This window comes from Thermobia domestica, chromosome 14 (genome assembly GCF_964235325.1).
Source record: "Thermobia domestica chromosome 14, izTheDome1.hap1.1, whole genome shotgun sequence".
Classification (NCBI taxonomy): domain Eukaryota; kingdom Metazoa; phylum Arthropoda; class Insecta; order Zygentoma; family Lepismatidae; genus Thermobia; species Thermobia domestica.
In genome coordinates this window covers 3,983,262-4,000,599 of record NC_137467.1, presented here as the reverse complement: position 1 = coordinate 4,000,599, position 17,338 = coordinate 3,983,262, and the positions used below count along the sequence as shown (strand labels likewise).

Here is a 17,338-nt window from a genome sequence, read left to right as displayed (position 1 = left end):
TCAAGAGGAACTTCCACCAGGGGGACCTGCAATCAACTGCAGACGACGTTTAGCCCCTCCCACGGAGCAGAAGACGAAATTAAAGCAGCAGCGCCACCGCCACCCAAGGGACGCTATAAATTGGACAGAAGAATCCAGCTCAGCACCAGTTTTCTGGTGACCCTCCTTTAGTCTGCTACGGGACTCTTGGAGTAACCTAACCCCAGGCCTCTAGTCTGCTACGGGACTATGCCTATCCTATCTCCTGGCCTAGCCTGCTACAGGGTTCTGTCTGGGAATCCTAACCTCAGCCGCTTAGCCTGCTACGGGGCTCTGTTGGCCACTTAACCTGCCTCTGCTTGCTACGGAGCATTGGTTTCTTAATTCCACTCCTCTTAGCCTGCTACGGGGCTCTGTTGGAGATCCTGTCTGCGACCTTACGGTCAAAGACCACCTATACTCACCCTGATTCTAGAGAAATCAATTTGTATAGTATTTTGTAAAAATACTTTTATAGAGGAAATTTTTATAATAAAAAATACTGGTAGTGGGAGTCGATTCCGGACGCTCTTTTTATTAACAGATCTACCTCTTCCTTATATATGAGACAAAACTACACAAAGTTTTACAATATATATATATATATCAAAAATCCATAATAATTGTGCCAGTACTATATATATATATATATATATATATATATAGTACTGGCACAATTATTATGGATTTTTGATAAAAAAAACTTTTGTGCAAAAATGTCTTGCAAACAATTTTATTAATTAATACTTTATTTACTTTACCACACCAGTACTAAACAAATATTTATTAGTTATTTTAAGTGGGTTTTACAGTCTTATATGGGTGTGTCTGGCAATACAGAGAGAAAACGTCTGACAACCTTGACACAATCACTGCATTGTCTGGACAGAGCACAGTAATAGTCTACCATTTGTGTGGAGAAATGTGTGTTTATTGCATTGTCTGCCTGTCATTTGCATGTGATCACTTTAGTTCTGTGTATTTGTGCATTTAAGTTTAATGCCAACTTTTTCCCCCAGATTTTCTAATGTGTTTATGCAATTGAGCAGACATGGGCAAAGTTCGTGATTTGAGTCCTTGCAAGGTTGGACAGATTAATGTTTTATTGAAAGAAACCAGCTTAAAACAGAAAGAAATAGCGAAGAAACTTAAAGTTTCAACTCAAACCGTCAGTAATATCAAGAAGAAATTAGAATATGGCCACAGTTTGGCATCAAATAGGGTTGGAAAATGTGGTAGACCTAAGAAAACAACACCGAGAATGGACAGAAAAATAATTAAAATGGCAATTAACAACAGAAGAGCATCTTGCAGAATGATTTCCAACCAACTTGCAACAGAGGGCATTACCATTGTTCGCAGAACAGTAAATAAGAGACTATTGGAATGCGCACTAAAAGCATATCGTCCCAGAAAAAAGCCTCGTCTTACCGACAAGATGAAACAGTCTCGTTAGGCCTGGGCAGAGGCTCACGTTGACTGGATATCTGAGCAATGGGAGAAGGTAAGAGTTTAAAATATTCATGTAAAAACGTTAATAACACAAATGATTAAAATTATGCAAAATATTAAACTTTACTGTCAATTTTAAGCCTTGCAGACTTTCACGTCATTAAGTCTACTCGTTATTCAATTGCTTCCATCACTTTCTTCAGCTGTTCAACGTGTTATTTTGTGTTCTGTATTGTTGCAGGTTGTGTTCTCTGAGGAGTCTACCATTGCAGTGCTTGACGACCGTGTGCAGACTCTAAGAAGGCGATCAGGTGAGCAATTTTCACCGGAATGTTTAAAGAAGACTGTAAAATTCCCTCAGAAGGTCATGGTCTGGGGAGTCATTTCTGTGCATGGAACAAGTCGTTTGGAGATTGTTGATGGCACCATGGACCAGTATAAGTACAAAGAAGTACTACAATGACGTTAGCTACCTCAAACAAGGGACTGGTTTGTGGATAGACCTTGGATTTTTCAACAGGACTCTGCCCCGTCTTACACGGCAAGGTCAGTGAAGACCTGGTTTGAAGAAAATGGTGTAGAAGTGCCCTCATGGCCTGGAAATTCCCCGGATATGAATCCGATTGAGAGTTTATGGTCTGTATTGAAAGATGAAATACCCATAACGACCAAAACAGAACTCATACAACGTCTTATCAAAGTATGAGTTCATTCAGATAGAATCAGGGAATTGTGCAGAAAGTTGATCACTGGAATGCCCAGATGTATTAAAGCACTTATTAATGCAAAGAGTGGACAAACTAAATATTAAAATAGTTGTTTACTATTGACGTACTCACTATTTGTGAATAAAATTGATTTCCATTATTATTTGTTTGCTTAAAAGTCGTTTTCGTAGAAAAATTGTTATATATATATATATATATATATATATATATATATATATATATATATATATATATAGAGAGAGAGAGAGAGAGAGAGAGAGAGAGAGAGAGAGAGGGCACGGGTTTCCAAACTTTTTGCAGTTGAGGCTCCCCTCAACCAACAAGATCTGAATGCGCCTCCCCTGTCAAAAATGAAATGTATCACAACATAAATAGATGTATCCGTAAAAGAAATACTATCACTATGATAAACTGTGTTTCATTTATTAATCACTACTGGAAATATCTCATTAACACAGGTGATCTACATTGTACACTCTGACTACACCTTTTAATGTTATTAGCCGGTGTTAATAATTATTGATTGTGGTAAGTCAAACATTTATGTGAAAATTGAAAAATACGAGCACAGGGGGAATTTAAATAATAAAAACCGGTACATTTAAATATTCAGCAAAGTCAATAAGATAGTCCACTATGTATTATTAAAGAAGGGTGCAGACTTTAGTATGCATGTTGCATTGTAAATATCTTCTTTTGTAGGGTCTTTTTCTAAAAGTCCTCGCGCCTCACCTGATAGTATAAAGTATATATAATTGTATAACTCTCGTGTCCTATAGACACGAATTGCACTACGTGGCAACGTCGCAGATAAAGAACCATTGACTAAATATACAAATCCATGAAATAGTTACATTCATTCTTTCCAGATGGCAGTTGAAGTCGATACACGTTGACAGTAGCATCACCTATTAGCATAACAATTCACTTAACTCGGATGTATTCACAGAGCAATGTTAATGGTTCTAAGTTAATATGATACGTTACCACATAATGAAATTCCCCGGAGGGTATATCATTAAAATAATATTTTCGCTTTATTTTGAACTAAAGCATAGCGCTTTATTATTCGTGGGTGCCATTTCTAGAACACCCGACATATATACTAGTAGAGCGCTATACTTTGGGTCAAAATAACGCGAAAGTATTATTAATGCTATAGGGCATCAAAATGCCAGTTAAAATATTTAAAAACTTTTTAGAAAATAAAAATAGAGACCTCGTGAACACTCAAGAACTTGTATTTTATAGAGTACTGTTCGATTGCTTTTCGGCAAAGAAAGATACTAAAAGAAATAAAAATAAGAAAATTTAAAAAAAACTCTGCTAAACGGAATAAAGTTGATCACAAGAAGTTTCAATTTCGTCCGGTATATGTTAGCCATGGATGATGTCTGCTCCCATCTAACGGAGAGATGTGTAAGTTCTAGCATTCTATGATTATACACTTTTGTTTTAATAGTACAGTGAGCGACGAAAGTATTTTTTTTCCATTTGGTAAAATTTATTTTGGGAATAACGATGGTATGGCATACAGAAAATTACATTCTTTTTAATTTATTGAAAATTGTCCTCCCATTCTGAAGTTATTTATGAAAATAATTCCATCACACGGAAAGTACTTTTGTCGCTGACTGTACAACATAACATAATCATAGCAAATGTTAAGATCACCGTTATCCATAAAGAATTTAACAGATTGACTTCACTAACGAACTCGACTGAGATAATTGTTCTAACTATCCATTGCATAAATCAAATTGAAAAAATTGCTTTCGTTCACAAATTATCCTGTGGAGTAACGGACGCAGTACTAGCATTATAATCCTATAACCTTATAAGACATTCTTGCATGATCCTTGTAGAAGAACATGCATTTAATACTGTTAAGCTTATTCTAGATACTCAATGTGCTTAGATATTGCCACAACTAACTTCAAATTACTAAGTTCCTTAAAAAGCCTATTTACTTCTTTACGCTCCAAATTTTATTTGGACTTTACATCTACTACAAATTAATCATATGCCAATATACTGACAAATACTAACAGGAACCTTCCTGTATTTAAATCACTATTTTTATAATGTCAGCCACTCTTGGCATTACTATATCATCAACTCTTTTTCATACATATCAATAACAACATAGTAACGTTACTCATTTGTTTATATAATTGCTCCACTAACTTTTAACACCTTGTCCGATTATTTCACTCTTAACATTTTCCTGTGTATCACCTAAAATTGAACTGTACCTATTGACTCCTAACATCCTCCCGGGTACACCTAAAAGTGAACTGTACTCTCAACATCCTCTCGGGTACACCTGCAAATAAACTGCACGAACTGAAAAAAAGCCTAACATTTAGTTGATAATAAGTAACTGTAAAATAAACAACATCTCATAAATCATTATGCGAGTAACTTAAAAAGCCTTCCTTTCTTCACTTTTAGATATCTCTGTTCTTTTTCAACCTTTTCTTTAACTCCAAATTTTCTAACTTTCGCTCTATTTCCTTCATTTTATCCCATAATTCCTGGATTTTTTGCTCCCAGCACATGAATTCTTTAAACATAAACTGCAGCAATTCCTGCTTTAAGTTTAGCAGTTCATTTTTTTCCTCTTTAGTACCACAACCAATAGTTGTTTATATAATTGCTCCATTAACTTTTAACACATTGTCCGATTATTTCACTCTTAACATTTTCCTGTGTATCACCTAAAATTGAACTGTACCTATTGACTCCTAACAAATGCTTTCTGTATTTTCCAACAAGCAAGAGCGTAAATAAGGGCCCCGCAGACTCTGCATTGCGGGGGGCCCTCAAGCCAACAGGGGGCCCCCAAATCGTGTAGTGGACGTAGAGAAGGGGCCCCGCTCCATGCTATCTGCGGGAGGGTCCCCAAGCCTTTACTTACTCCACTGCCAACAAGCATTAGCTAACGGTAATGGAGGATATCAAAAGAGCAATTATTGATATTAGCGGGCCATTGTTTGCATAGAAATAATAAACTCTGGTAGACAAAAAAGGGTTACGCACTAGAAGTTTCAATTTCATCCGGTAGATGTCAACCACAACAGGATATTTATTGCCATTTAAAGATGCAATGAACTTCTACTAAATTTGTTTGAATAGTAGAAAATAGAATATGGGTAGCTATAATTAAAGTATTTTTACTAGTGAAGATTTTAACAGGTTGGCTTCATTAATGAACTTGGTCGAAATATTCTATATATCTATTTAAAAAATCAAAATTTACTTTCGTTCAATAGTTACTGTGTTGGGTAACAGACAGACGTACGGAGATACTAACAGCAATCCTGAAAGTGCCATTTGCAGATCCTAGTAAAGTTGCTGAGGAATCATTCAAGTACCTCGCGTTGCTTTCTAAGCTCACTGCAGAACTTCAGACTATACAATGTTCCTAAATAGCCTCAGGTTATTTCAATTATTTAGAATTATGCCGAAACAACGTTGGTGACTTGTATAGCGGACACAAATCCACGTGAGCAAACGAACACAGAAAATCATGCTTCAGCTCATGATTTAGCCCTATAGTCTATATGATCTATGTTTGTAACCTATTATATCAATAAGTATTTTTAAACTGCATTTTTAAATACCAAGATTAGTGTTTTTGATGAGGGAGGCGAGATGAGAAATAAGGTATTTTAATCTTGTCTTTTAACCCTTCTCCGGGCAATACATTTTTGTAACATAGACGGGCAACCGGAGCCTGTCAGGCCCAGTACATACTTTAAGTGCAGAACACTCAAAATTCAATGTCTATAGTCACATACTGTTCCGACTAATCTAGGATATAGATATTTTTTATCAAGCAGCAAAACTTTGTGTATTCCTTTTCTAAGCCAAACAGAATAGCAAATCCGGTCGAAACATTTTTGTAACGTAAACGGGCAACCGGGACCCGTGAGGCCCGGTATATATTTTAAGTGCAGGACACGTAAAATTCAATGTCTATTGTCACACACTTTTCCGATTAAAGGTTACAATAGCCACGTGTTCAATATATAATTATGTGACCGTTTGATCTAATATTTCACAAGAATTGCACTGAAGATATACGGGGCCTCCTAGGCCCCGGTTGCCCAGTTACGTCAGAAAAAGGTTTTCAACTTTTTAAAAAATAATTCATTACCTTTACCAACTCGATATATTCACGATTTTAACTTCGACTAAGGATAGAAGAATTCAGAATTTTGTCATCGAAATATGTATGGTAATTGAGAAATTTAAAAAAAAATTAAGTTACTGAGCCTGTGAGGCCCCGGTTGCCCGGATAAGGGTTAAATTTTCTAGCAGCCTCGTCTCTTCTTGATTCTTCAAGAATTCTATCTCCTCTCCTGTCGAAACATTTTTCTTCTCGTTTAGAAATTTATGTACTCTATTAACTCTCTGACATTTTCTTAATGTCACTTTAGCACTTATGAAAATTCTTTCGCGTCACAACATATCCACGAACAGGCCCGCAACTAGCCACAGACGTTTGGGGGGGGCATGAATAGCATAGGGGGGAGGCAAGTAATTAAAAATTCTCTTACAAATGTCTAAAGTGTGTTTTTTGTATTAATAATAGCATTTTGTATTGAGGTCTGGACGGGCCATGAAAAGTTTAGGGGCGGGCCAGGCCCTCCTATTCCCCCTTTAGTTGCGGGCCTGTCCACGAAGTGTATGATCTACGTATAACAATATTTAGACCATACTTATTATTGGAGTATATTCTGTAATGAATTGCATACCTTTAAACGTAGGTAGATAAGTGTTCTTGATTATAGTCACACAATCACTTTATCAATTTATAGTTTAAAGTAGAAATAAAATCATTCAACAAAGCAACGTTTATTTTTAAAATAATAACTACTGTAACAGTTTCGCCAACTAACTGAACATAGTGGCCACAACAGACACTGTAAAAAGAAGAGGGAGTTGCATATAACAGGATTCCAGAAAATGGTTCTGAACGCTGATTGGCTGGTCAAAACGAAATCAGCCGACCATAACAAAAGTTAACACAATTGAAACTAAACACTATAAATCCTTTTTTCCTCCCTGATTCGGCAGAAAACTAAGCTACAAATTAATATTATGTTCCATATTGGTGCGAGATTGAAGCGTTTTGACGGGAACAAAGGACGTTGACCAGAAAGTGGAAGGAGGCCAGATTTATTGAAAATGAACAGGACTGTGTTATGGATTGGAATGCAAGACTTAAAATTGACGAACAAAGGGGCAAGTTAGTGGAAACATTTAATTGGTAGCTTAGTTTTCCACTGGAACAGGGAGGGAAGTGGATTTACGGTGTTTAGTTTCATTTTTCTCAACTTTTGTTATGATTAGCTAAGTCCGTTTTGAACAGCCAATCAGCGTTCAGAATCAGTTTCTGAAATCCTGTTATATTTAGATGCAATTCTCCCCAGTGATGCCAATATAGCATATTTTTGGCTAAATCTAGCATATTTGGAGAGGCACTTAGCCATACAAATCTACAAAATGTTTATAGCCTTAAATATAGCTTATTTTGTAAAAGTCTTTCGCCATTTTTGACCCTTTTTATTGGTAATTAAATACATTCTCAAGATCGTTTTTTCTTTCAAAATAAAGTGTAAACCTAAAAAATGAGTCTGTCAACATCCGTATTAATTGATTTCTTGGGGAAAAAAAAGAGGATGTTCTATTACTCAAGAAAGCCCTCCCTTTTAATTCTTCTTTTCTCTCCCCGACTCCACATACTTACAGCTAGCAAACAATACTTGTCAACTCAGAAAGAATTTTATGCTCCTGTAACGGCTCAGTTTACTAGTTTCTTTAATTATTTTAATTTCGCGATCATTGCAAGAATGAACATTTTCTAATAAAAATTTTAATGGCTTCGGTTCTTCAAGCTATGTAGATTGTTTTAGTTTATTAAATGAAACAAATACGAGGTCTAATTATAAATTTTAGTTCATGATTTCAAAAGAATTCACATTATTTTAAAAATAAAACGTTGCTTTGTTGACTGATTTGTATTTCTAGTTTGTTATTTAGGATGGTAAAGCGAACATGAACCAATTAGTCAATTTATAGTAATTTTATATTATGAATCATTTAACACTGAAACAGATCTAAGACAGTTGATATCTAAGATTTGAGTAAACTCTTATTTGTCAAGAGTCTCGCGAAATTTCTCGTCTTCTCTCGAAAATGAGACAAGAATTATAATGTACTTTGTCTCGAATTTAAAATTAGCCGTATGGTCTCATTCTTGAAACAAGAGGAAACATTTCTTGTTTCGTGAGCAACAAGGTGACCAGACGTCCCGTTTTAGCCGGGACAGTTCCTTATTTGCAATCGTTGTCCCGTTTCTTTCTGATTCTCAAACGGGACTCTTAAATGTCCCGTTTTTAAGCAAACATGACCCAGGTGTCCCGTAATTATTATTTAAAATATAAATGGTCAATGTTAATTCTACACTCTTCTGTACTAACACTCATTGGGAAGGTTCAGCCGTGCCTAGAACTTCTGTATATTCAAATGAGAATTGAGTGTTCTGTGATTCAAGTGGGAATCGAATGGTAATTCTGAGTGTTGAAGTAGTTAAAAGTATTTTTGGGTAGTACTTGTAAATTGAAAACACCGCTGAGTCCCAAAATGCAATATGGAAGTTACCCCCCCCCCCCATCCCGTCGTCGATTCGTACGCGTCCCGTTTTTAAAAGTAAAAGTTCTGGTCACCTTGGTGAGTAACACTAACCAAAACTGATTTCTTTCATAACACATCTAACTGTGTTGAACTGTGTTTGTTTCAAATTGTACTTCTCCGATCGGCATACAATACGTTTGGCTGCAGTTCGCAACAATAGGTAATCACAAACTAATAACAATGGTGTATCAAAGACCAAGAACAAACACGTCATTTAAAGCAACATCTTTTTTTGAGTGCATCGCCTACGTAGAATGTAACACAGAACGAGAAACTACGTATTACACAACTACCCCTACCATGCATCCAGATCGCTGCGCTCATCTCTACATCGGAACATAATTAAATTCCTGTAACAAGTGACAAAGCAAGACATGTTATATAAGGTTCAGTGTACATTATCTGGTCAGAAATACCATGGGTTTATTTGAAAATTTATGACAGTCGTGGTCTCGATGTCTCTTGATACTCAGGTATTAATCTTTATATAAAAGTTCTTCGGAAAAGTTCATCGCCATAGCAACTCAACAACTAAAAGTTTACAAATTCGGATCTCGAACAAGCTATAGTTTAAAGCGAAGCCATCTGTGAAGATTGAAAGAAATGAACTATCTATCAGGACCTGAGCTGACATTGTGCCTTAGTGATCAGGTCAAAATATCTACTCAATACCAGATAATGTGTGTATATGAAATTTGTCTCTTATCATGAGACTTTCACCTCATAAACACTTTAGACCAGTAATCACCAAACCGGTGATCGCTATTACTAGCTTGCGGGACATTTTCGGTAATTCGCGTTTACGTTCTGGTTGGCTAACCTTCATTTCTTCAGTGAGTTGACGGTTGACGCTAACGACAGGTGTCGCTGACCACAACAACCGCTTGTATCTCCTGCGCATCTGCCATTGTCAACCTCATGTCACAATTGATTGTCCGTGACGTGTGGAGTTGAGCAGGAAATGTTTTTCGTGTGTATTTTAGACATTTGCTAATTTGGGTATTTCGATTTCATATTTACTAGAAGTGTAAGATTATAGGCAATAAACAAATGTAAAATTCTTTTATAAAATGCTGGTACATCTCACAGATGACGAGAAGAACCCTAAAATCGGGATAGCGGAGAAAGGTCAACGACACGGTCAAGTCCATTTTCGGTTTTTGAGATGTGGTCTATACTTAGATGTCGTCTGCTACTCCGCGTAGTTATGTGTGTGCTATTCCGTGGTGTCATTTGAAACCCCCGTGCGAAAACTGGGCGAGCCCATACTTACGTCACACTACTTCTGCTAGGGTTCTTCTCGTCATCTGTGAGCTGTACCTATTTTGGTTTTTAGCTCACAGGAGGATTTACAAACGGTACCGTACTTCAGAAGTTTCATAAGTTTGGCGACCACTGTTTTAGACGGACACAAAGTGAAATTATGAATTGATAGGAGCTAAAGTAGCCAAGAGATGTCCCCAGGTGGCCTTGTCTACTACTCCAACTGCCCCCAGGAATTGGTATTGCAATGTAGATCAGGTAATACAGAATGAAAGTATTATTTCAGGTATTTTAAAGATAAATCTTCATCTCAAAATGTCTATACCAATCGTTTGCTCCTCCTAAGGAATTACAGCTGGCAATAACTGGGAATTACAGCAAAGGAGGTTGCCACGTTAGAAGAACTTGTAGCTGTCATTAAAAAAAAAACTTGAAACCCTACCATATTTCACCATGTAAATATAATCTTAAAAGAGACATACATTTTATTTTCGTCTTGCAAGGAGTTGAACCATGTGCAACTTTCTGGGTAGTCTTGCTTTCTACCTGTTATCGCCCTCCCGCTGACATAAAGGAAAAACCAGTTTCGCCGCTTCCGAAACAACGGATTCTTTTGGACAGGGAGGAGGAATGGGCCAAAATACACGTTTTTAATGAGGAGGTTCACTGTTTGTCCACTAGAGTGCACTGCTGCATATGTGGAGACGCCTTTCTTGCTTTCAAGAAGTTGTAGCATTTAAATAGTAAATAGAAAGATCGGGTTACAAGGATTTTTTTATGACAGCTACAAGATTCATTTAACGTTGCAATGTGGCCTCAAAGACGATTGATGATCAGAAAGAAATGTATAGAAAGAGAACCAGAACGTACTCGGGTGTCACTTCTATGTTAAGAAGTTTTGTTCACAAAAATGTTACCTGAGAACTTTTATCCATTCGAAGTCATTGAGATCTGTGATTTTCTCTTCCACAAGATCAGCCACGACGTCCCTCGCGTGGACCTCGATCACAATCAGCCCTCCTAACACCTTTCGTTGCACTGAGGTCAGAGGCAGTCGTAGTAAGCTTCGGAATCCTGCAAGCTGTAATTGAACAGAAACAATAATTAAATAATTGACATAACAAGAGAAATATATATTTTTAGAACAACAAACACTGACTCGTGTCCTCCACGTAAAAGAGTTTGATTTCTATGACAGGGTATTTTCTCAATTTTATTATTGGAACCAAAACTGGTAGTAGATATCTACCACTTCCGGTTTTAGTAGAGAGATTACAGTGAAAGTGAAATTTATTCTTAGGGCGTTTAATTGGCTTCAAAAAACTACTTCTTACTGTTTCCACTCTATAGCGATCAACTGTGAAACCGGAAGTGGTTGGCTTCTGACACTTTCGGTTTGAGTATAGGATTAAGTGAGATTGTATTCTTAAAAAGGTAAATAAATTTAAAAAACTCATCTCGTTACATTTTTATCGTTTCTAATCTATGTAGATCAATTTCGAAACAATAAATTGTAATGGATTTTTATCATCTATAGATTTAGTAGAGGGTAAAGGAAATGAAATATATTCTTGGGACGCTTAGCTGATTGTAAGAAACCACACTTCGCAACCTAGTACCGTTTTTGTCTATAGTGGTCAACTTAAACCCAAAATGGTTGTTTGTATCATTTTCGATGCTAACACCACTTCCAGGACACTGAAACCTATCTGTGGACCACATGTTCCGAAGCGAAAACCAGAGACCACACTGAAGGTTATGGCACAGACACAACAAATGGTGACTGTAATACGCTTGCTTTGTTTGCGCTCATACTGCAAATTTCATATCGTTTCCATTTGACGTCGACAGAAGCATTGACTATTAGGTTTGTTCACCTAAATGTCTAAACGGGTTTCACATAGTGTTTCTACAATTCAGATGATGCCAACATCAGCCCCTATCGCAATACATCCGACGTTAGCATAAACACCCGTCCAACGTCATCTAGAGTCCGGAGTAGTAAATTTAGGGTTGCAATGGACGTCTAAAGTGATCCAAATACCAACCGGAGAGCGTGGTTACCATTCCACACGCCTGACATCATTGTGTTCCAGATAATACCTCCCCACCTGAACCTTATGTTAGCGGTTATTACTGTTCATTAGATGAAACCCAGTGTCCAGTTGGCTGAGGATAAAAGTGAGTGAAGAGCTTTTGTGAAAACGGTATGGAACCTCCGGGCTCCATAGGCCATTGAGTTAGATAGTTAGATGAAACCCAGTGTCATACACGCCGTACATATTGTTGCAGGATAACGTCCGCTTATATCGTATGCATCCAAATATTCTGCAGGAGTGTACAAGGGTCCCTAAGATGATACAATCCCAAACCATAAGTCCGACACCACCATTAAGACATTCTTCTACAAAACTGGCAATACGTAGGTGCCGACCAGGAAAATGTTATAAATACATGGAACACAACAATATCTCGAGTATGGGGTGGCCACTTCTCTCTGATCCCTTGGATGTTCGATTGCAGCCCTAAATTCACGATCTGGGACTCAAATGACGCAGTGCAAGAGGAAGATGTATTATCACGGAGCTGCAGGTTGACCTCATCATAGTATGGAAACACAGTATGCAACTTGTATAGCTGTTCGAGTAAACAACCTAATACTGAACGTTTCTGCAGTGGTAACCAGTATCGATGTGAAATTGGTAGTATGAGCCTACACAAGCGACATGCTTTACTGTCGCCATTTACAGTGTTTCTGTGTCACATGACCTTCAACGTGGTCCCCAGGTATCTCTCCCATATGTATGATTTGCAAATAGACTTCGGTCCCTTGTCTTCATTTGTGTGTCACTTTCTCATTGTATTATCATGGCTTCCAAACACATCTTTGGATCATACAGTCACGTTTCCTATTCTAATAGTTAAAATACTAAGAAATAACATCTATCTTATAAGATATTAAGTGGGACACAGTGGTTCTGTGATAAAGCGCTTACCTCTGGTGCGAAGGTACCCTGGTTCGATCCCCGACTAAGTAAGTTTCTGGTGGACAACATCGTGTCCGTGGCTTTTCTGGGGATACTGCCGTTTTCTCCGATATTATCATTTCACCAGTTCTTCCATTATCCATAACTTGCCTTAATCATCCTCATAGCCTCATAGGCATAATCGTGGGACGTTAAACTTAAAGATTTCATTTTTTCAAGCGATTGCCAATTGAAATATTAATGAGAGACCAGGGTTCGAGGTCATCTGGTTCGGATTTGACATTAATCTGTAGGTCCATGTCTTTCATAGCCTCGGTGTTCAAAGGGTCGCTAAACTGCAATCATATCAGCCAACCATTAATCTTTGATGACTTTTATCTAGTATTCACTAATACTGGAAATGATAGCAATTACTGCGTTTAACGAAAAACATTTTGTATGAAGACGAGGCATATGCTAGTCGCTAGATTAGTCAATAAATTTGATTGAACTGAACAATATGTTGGATAAATGTAAAAACATAATGCGTAGTTTACGAAAGAAAACAATTTTTGAAGACCTAAAAATTTTTGCTGTATGATGATCATGCAACAAGATGAATCTGATACTGAACTACACACTAATTAAATTTTTCATTATGGCTCTAGCAAGAGGGCAGTATAGATTATGGATAATAAGATATAGTCTAGAATTATTACCATATTAACTCTTCAATGTTTATTTTTGTACGAGTATAATATTGTCGAAACATAAGACCTATAGCCTACCAATCGATAAACCACGCCGACCTAGGAAACAAAACGAAATAACATTTTGAAATAAAATAAAGAAGTGTTTCATGAAGATTTCTTTTGTTACATATTATCAGATGTAATGGTTACAGACTGTATAAGAAATACAATATCTAATAAGAAAACGGGAAAAATAAAAAAATACATGTATATGTGTTTCCATATTTCAATAACAAAGAGAGAATTCAAAGTACAAAAGAAAAAAAGGAAAGAGTGGAAACAGCAGCAAAAGGCAATAACAACTGGAACATAATATTTACAACGAGATTTCAATAATATTTCCTCTTAAATATTATACAGTTGATAATGTCTGTAGCTGGGCATATGAAAGGATTGTAACAGTCATGGCCGTAGCTTGTGAAGGATCGGGGGCCAACTGTCCTCTCTTTTAAGTTCCCCGCCCTTCGAGATATAATTCTTTTACTTCATGTGATACAATACGAACATGACTATATAAACAAAGTATGGAAGAGTTTTCACCATATTCTAGAAAACAATACAGATATAAAATACCTTAAATATGATCAAAAATGTTATCAAGTTCCATTTCACTAGAATGTCTATTATTAGAGCCCCAGTAACAATATGGATTTCTTAAAGCGTTAAGTAGTATTAAATATTATCCCCTCAACTTCTCTCTTAAAGTATTAAGTTGTGTCAAATATTATCCCCTCAATTAATTCCTTAAAGCATTAAGTTGTGTCAAATATTATGTCCTCTCAATATCTTTCGTAAAGTATTGTGTCAAATAGTATATCCCCTCAAGTTTTCTCTTAAAGCATTAAGTTGTGTCAAATATTATCCGTTCAATTAATCTATTAAAGTATTAAGTTCTGTCAAATATTATATCCTCTCAAGTTATATCTTAAAGCATTAAGTTGTGTCAAATATTATCCCCTCAATTAATCTCTTAAAGCATTAAGTTGTATCAAATATTATATCCTCTCAATTCCTCTCTTAAAGCATAAAGTTGTGTCAAATATTATCCCCTTAATTTCTCTTTCAAAGCGTTAAGCTGTGTCAAACATTATCCTCCCAATTTCACTCTTAAAATATTAAGTTGTGTCAAATATTATATCCTCTTAAGTTATCTCTTAAAGCATTAAGTTGTGTCAAATATTATTCCCACAATTAATCTCTTAAACCATTAAGTTGTATCAAAAATCATATCCTCTCAATTCCTCTCTTAAAGCATAAAGTTGTGTCAAATATTATCCTCTTAATTTCTCTTTCAAAGCGTTAAGTTGTGTCAAATATTATCCTCTCAATTTCACTCTTAAAATATTGTGTCAAATATTATATCCTCTCAAGTTACCTCTTAAAGCATTAAGTTGTGTCAAATATTATCCCCTCAATTAATCTCTTAAAGCATTAAGTTGTGTCAAATATTATATCCTCTTAATTAACGTTTTAAAGCATTAAGTTGTGTTAAATACAGGGTTATTATAAGTGATTCATCGGGTTTTGTATGAATGTACATCACAAAGTATTACCTACAAAACAATGAGTGATACATCATTGGAAAAAGCATATTTTCAAGTTTCTTACACATCATTACAAATGTTCTATGTGCGCTCCCCGTGGTACACGACATACATCTACATCTAGGGATGCGTAAGAGACGAGTCGAGACAGGATTTTCCTGACAAAATTCGAGTCGAGACACGGCTCTTCCAATAGGAAAATATACATTTTTCGAGTCGAGACATCACTTTTACAGCAAATTTTCGAGACGAGACAGCCACAAATCTTGTCTCGTGCGCATCCCTATCTACATCTCTTATGTTTAATAAAACTTCAAATGCCAATTTTCATACGTCCAATTCGATCAAATCCCTATATTGGTCATATTCTGAATAAACAGTGGGAAATTTAAATATTAAATAAATTGCTATTATTTCCCTTCAGGAAAGGAACTTTCAAAAATACTTTAAAAAATCCCTTCTTTTTGTTAAGAGTTCAAATACCAAGTGTTACACTTTCAGCTAAAGTGAATCTTTATATTAGGCATTTTCTGAGTAGGTAGTGGACAATTTAAGTATTGTAGAAACCGCCTCTTTTAGCTTAAGATTTTTTTTTTAAGTGCTGAAACACGTGTTCAGTTATTTTAACGGGAAGTCTATATGAAAATTTCATCTTGTTAATATGAGTTTGTAGTAGAATACCCGTTCTTCGTATGGGAAGAATACGTTTCATTTTGGACATAAAGGGGTGAATTTGGTTTTAAACGGCATGGGAAGTGTCACTGTTCATCTCAGTAACTCCGAAAACTATATATTCGACCTGAAATATTGGTCATTCTCGATCATTTTTATATATACTCCGCTCCCCCAAGTTGCGGGCTAAATTTTGATTTGAACGGCAACGGAAGTGTCACTGTTCATCTCAGCCACCTCAAAAAATTTGAGTCTTAGCGGCGTATTGAATATAACACCTTGGTATATTTCTTACTCGTTGACAGCAACACGGTCGCATTACGCCATGAAAGTCAGATGGTGCGAGGGTGTTTCCTCTCGACGTTTCTCCCATTGTGCGCTTGTTTCAATGGAGGCACAACCAACCCCTGTTTCCATGTCAAATTTTGCAGATGACTCCTGTTCGAGATATTCACGATACCCCACTGGTGTCGCTACTATTTTTATTGCATTCTACACATACGATTTGATAGTTCAATTGTTTGTTTGACGGCTATATGTGCATTATTAGCTGAGATAAAGGCCTGCTACGGGTAGTCAGATACAGGTCTGCAACAACGCATCTAGTGGCTAAATGGAAAAGGATATGATAAAGTTTGTCCTCTAAAAGTTGCATGACATTTAATGTCCTTTTGAACGATTCCAACAGTTATACCCTTCCATTGCAAAATTTGAAGTTGCCCCCCGTTGGAGGTGTTCACAAGACGCCACTGGTCTCGCTACTGTTTTTATTGCATTCTACACATACGATTTGTGAATTCAATTTTTTGTTTGAAGGCTCTACGTGCAGTATTAGCTGCAACATAGACCTTTTACGTTCTTATTGAATCACCCGGTGTGTATATATAGTGTGTCCGTAAAGTCGCGCAACCCAAAGTTTGAAAGTTTGATTGCATATATCTTTTGATCTAAGAACGATAAAGACCTGAGACTTGAAACAAATGTAAGCGTGTTCTATGTAGGGATGGCCACAAAGTTCCGGTTCCGGCGGAACCGGTTCCGCAAGGAACCGGTTCTCGGAGATCTGGTTTTCAGAACCGGTTCCGGACCTGGATCCGAAAACCCGGTTCCAGAACCGGATCTTAGGAACCGTTTCCAGACCTGGATCCGAAAACCCGGTTCCAGAACCGGATCTTAAGAACCGATTCCAGATCTGGATCTGAAAACCCGGTTCCAGAACCGGATCTTAGGAACCGGTT

The 17,338-nt window shown here is 36.7% G+C and overlaps 1 protein-coding gene across 1 annotated transcript in view; it reads right to left on the bottom strand.

The window, feature by feature from the left end:
* Window positions 1-17,338, bottom strand: part of LOC145670651 (dynein axonemal heavy chain 1-like) — a gene marked incomplete at its 3' end in the record, with an annotated part of 1,762,390 nt that overhangs the window by 1,513,282 nt on the left and 231,770 nt on the right. The window contains 1 exon segment of the mRNA XM_081739441.1: window positions 11,084-11,247. Within this exon segment, the coding sequence (XP_081595567.1) occupies window positions 11,084-11,247 (164 nt within the window).